This window comes from Schistosoma mansoni (assembly GCF_000237925.1).
Source record: "Schistosoma mansoni, WGS project CABG00000000 data, supercontig 0194, strain Puerto Rico, whole genome shotgun sequence".
Lineage (NCBI taxonomy): Eukaryota > Metazoa > Platyhelminthes > Trematoda > Strigeidida > Schistosomatidae > Schistosoma > Schistosoma mansoni.
This window is the reverse complement of record NW_017386072.1, coordinates 340,368-343,982: the sequence shown is the minus strand read 5'-3', so window position 1 is coordinate 343,982 and position 3,615 is coordinate 340,368. Positions and strand designations below refer to the sequence as shown.

Below are 3,615 nucleotides of genomic sequence, written 5' to 3'. Positions count from 1 at the left end.
ATTTCATGAAATTAGGGACTATAGATAGGTCTTATGGTAAGCAAGAATATTGGCAAGGACCCTAAACAATTTTGAATCAAAACAATTCCCAGTTATATAGTATAGAAGACTAAGCAGCCTTCAGATTGATTAGTTAAAATGATCTTCAGTTTAATACTACGACTGTTAACCCAAGTCAGAAAATAATTTTTATCAAAAACGTTTATTCACTACTTTTCAAAATATAAGTAGTTTAAATCGTTTTGCAGTCTTACTTGAACTGACCTCAACGACTACTTGAAAACATTTCGGACAAAAATGAAACGCCTAAATTGTCTGTTTTTGACTTAATAATAAAACAACTAAATCTATGTTTGTATTGTTACAGGCAACTAAAGTAACATAATACATTTCTGTAAATGCAAGAAAATATAACTAAATATCCATTCATCACAAGATATGAAAAGGAGGAACTACTAGTTTATTTTCATAGTTGAAAGCGTGAGCCAATTGAAGCTAGACCACCAGGGAAAACCTGGAAACACTGGACGGCCGTTTCGTCCTATTACTCAATTTACATCTACTAAGAAGAAAACCTGTCATCTATTTATCAATCTTATAAAGATACAAAACCTGATTCAAATCGATAACAAATTTCTAATGGATTACTAATTTCAGTGTGAATAGAAGATTTGTATCACAAAATTTCACATTAAAGCTGAGTAGAAGTAGATCAACTTGTTTATTGCATAGTATCAATTGAGTACTCAAGAAATATACATTTTGAATTACACAAGTTGGACTCTTACAAAGGTATTTATCAAAACCAAACAGTTACTGGTTTATTTACTTAACTTATATAAAAGAATCTAGGCCGATTTCATAGAGTTCATTTCCAGATCTTTTAGTAAGATGATATTCAGAGATGATAGATGTATATATGGTGGGGAATGTCTGCAGCTCATGTGATGTCTTCAATCAATTCTACAAATTAGCCGAAGATTTGTTTTTTCTTTAAACATATTCCGCAAGAACTTCAAACATGAACACATTCAAACTAAATACATAATATTCAAGATCAAAAAAAGAACGGAATCACAAGGAAATCCGAACAAATTGACGACTCAGTAGATAAGTGGATAACGCGATGGCGTTTGAAGTGAACGGTACTGGGTTCCAGTCTCAGAGTGAACACCAACTTTGAGATGCAGGTACATCCAGCTGACGAGTCCCAAATAGGACGAAATGCGCGTCCTGGGCTCCACTATGCTTATAAACTTGTGACTTCAGGCAATATCGAGGCAGTCTGCACAGGATACGCATATGACAACAAGAGACTGATCAATTGTAGTCCTAAATAACAATAGGGAGATACAAGTAAACAACACCAAGTGAATTTAAATTGACGATTGTTTGGTTTATAGCTCTGTACCCATAAATAGTGTTTATTGTTTGACATTTTTGCGATAATAAACATACTGTCTAGTTGAGGAAATCAAGTTATCAGATGATACAGTAATGGTATACTTATTGAAATCACGTTTATTTGCTTTAGTTTACTTATTTATTTAAACACATAAATATTGGTACAAAGTTACACCAGATACATATGCGCCACACAAATCTCATTCGATTTGTGTGAGGGCTGTAATACTTCCCAGGTGCCCAAACTGAAGCAGGGGGTTTTCTTAAGGAGCCACACCCGGAGCCTTTGACTTAAAGGTCTGATCCCCAAGGCAGTGTGACATCGTAAAGAGATGCAGTCCCATGGTAGCCGGTGACCAACGATTGATTCATACGCCATTCGTTCCCTCAGGATACTGAAGCCCTTATGCAGCATTTGTTTGGAATCAGGGTTTCCAACTCCTCTAGGTGGACTTTCCGTGTCCATCAAACCGGTTAAAGCGTCGGACATTCGCTTTTCGTCCTCTCAATTTCGTAAACAACCCCCCCCCGCCATGAGAAATTGTACAAGTAAGAAACTTTCTTTACATAATGTATATAATACTATTTGATTAGTTATAAGGAAACACAATGTCTATGTAGTAAGACAACTTTGAATCATTTCATATTGGTTAAAAAGACTGGGACAAAAATCAAAGAGATAAATAAGATTACTCATATTACTATATATGAAATATACAACACAACATCAAATATATGAAAATTAAACAAAGATGTAAACACAATATTTACAAATAAATATGGAGAGAAAACATTATCCTTCTATTACAATAAAGTGATAATCAACCATTAGAAGGTGTATTCCTTCATTTTTCTTTTTGACATTGGAGAAGTCAAAAACTCAAAGACACATTATTCAGAAGTAAGATATGATCCGTCATTTGTATTTCTGTATATTTCTGTATATTTACATGTGAATATAAAGATAATGGTCACAAATTTTTTTTCTAAAGAACATGCCACGTAAAACTAGATTGTGAGAAAGTTACAGCTAGCGTAACAATATTTAATTAATCACTATCTTCGTCATCATCATCAGCGTCATTGTCAAAACATTCAAAACATTTACTATATATAGATTTATTGTCATATAGTTTTTTAGTGATATTCGATAAATTACTACATGTAGACTTCTTTTTGTTCATATCTGGTGGAACTGTTAAATCACCGGAATATTTAATCACTTTACCAACAGCTAAACGCCATTCAAGCATAGCAGTAGAGAATTCATCATGACCACCAAGTTCATCAAATCCAACAATACGATCGCATACTTTTTCATTTTTAACAAGAATTAAAGTTGGTATAACTAGAATATTTAATCGTTTTGTTAAAAATGGCGCTTTCTCCGCATTTATCTTCACCATTCTACATTCAATATGTTTCGAAGCTAATAAGCTTAAATGTTTATCTAGAATTTTACATCGAAATGTTGAATCACGATAAAAATGACAAACAAGACCAAATGATGATGTTTTACAGGCAGTAAAAAAGTCTTTTTCACTTGATAATTCAGAATAAACACCATGTCCTAAAGCTAACCATTCAGAACGTTGTTTTGATTCTTCTTTCATTTGCTTAATTCGAAGTTGTCGAATAGCTTCCAAGTCATCATCATTTAAATTATCCAAACGATTAATTTGTTCATCTAACGTATCTTCCAATATTTGAGCTGTTTTTATTAACTGAGACTCAATTAACTTTTCATGAGTAGTCGTTGGTATTTGATTCTGTTTGGATGTTTCACTCATACTATCAAACTAAAATTGGAATGGAAAATAATACAAATCGAAACTGATAAAAGCAAGTTAGTTTAAAATAATAGACTGACGATGTGGGACATTACTTAAGAATTAAAAGACTATTCACCCGTGAGGCATAATATAAATGATTATGTTGAACAGGATGTTAAAACTGAAAATGAGAATATATCGTTTCCACTAAAGATATTTAGAAAGTAATCAACACTGGTACAGGTGTACTTACGGTTTGTCTTCCTTAAAATCAGAGTCCCAAAATCTCCCTATACCATTTAACTTTTTATATCTAATCTTTCTTACTACTATTACTGATACTATTACCACTCCTACTACTCTAGGATTTGTCTTGGAATAATTTAATCTCGCTATGTGGTATGGCAACTTGAACCAATGTATGTAAATCAGATTCAGT

The 3,615-nt window shown here is 32.7% G+C and overlaps 1 protein-coding gene across 1 annotated transcript; it reads right to left on the bottom strand.

Moving 5' to 3' along the window:
- Positions 1 to 306: 306 nt before the first annotated feature.
- Positions 307 to 3,194, bottom strand: Smp_028930 (thioredoxin domain containing protein 9-related; the record flags this gene model as incomplete). Its single annotated transcript, XM_018794031.1, has 2 exons — positions 307 to 392; positions 2,564 to 3,194. 2 exons carry the CDS (start codon positions 3,192 to 3,194, stop codon positions 307 to 309), a joined length of 717 nt encoding a protein of 238 aa, XP_018647108.1.
- Positions 3,195 to 3,615: the final 421 nt, after the last annotated feature.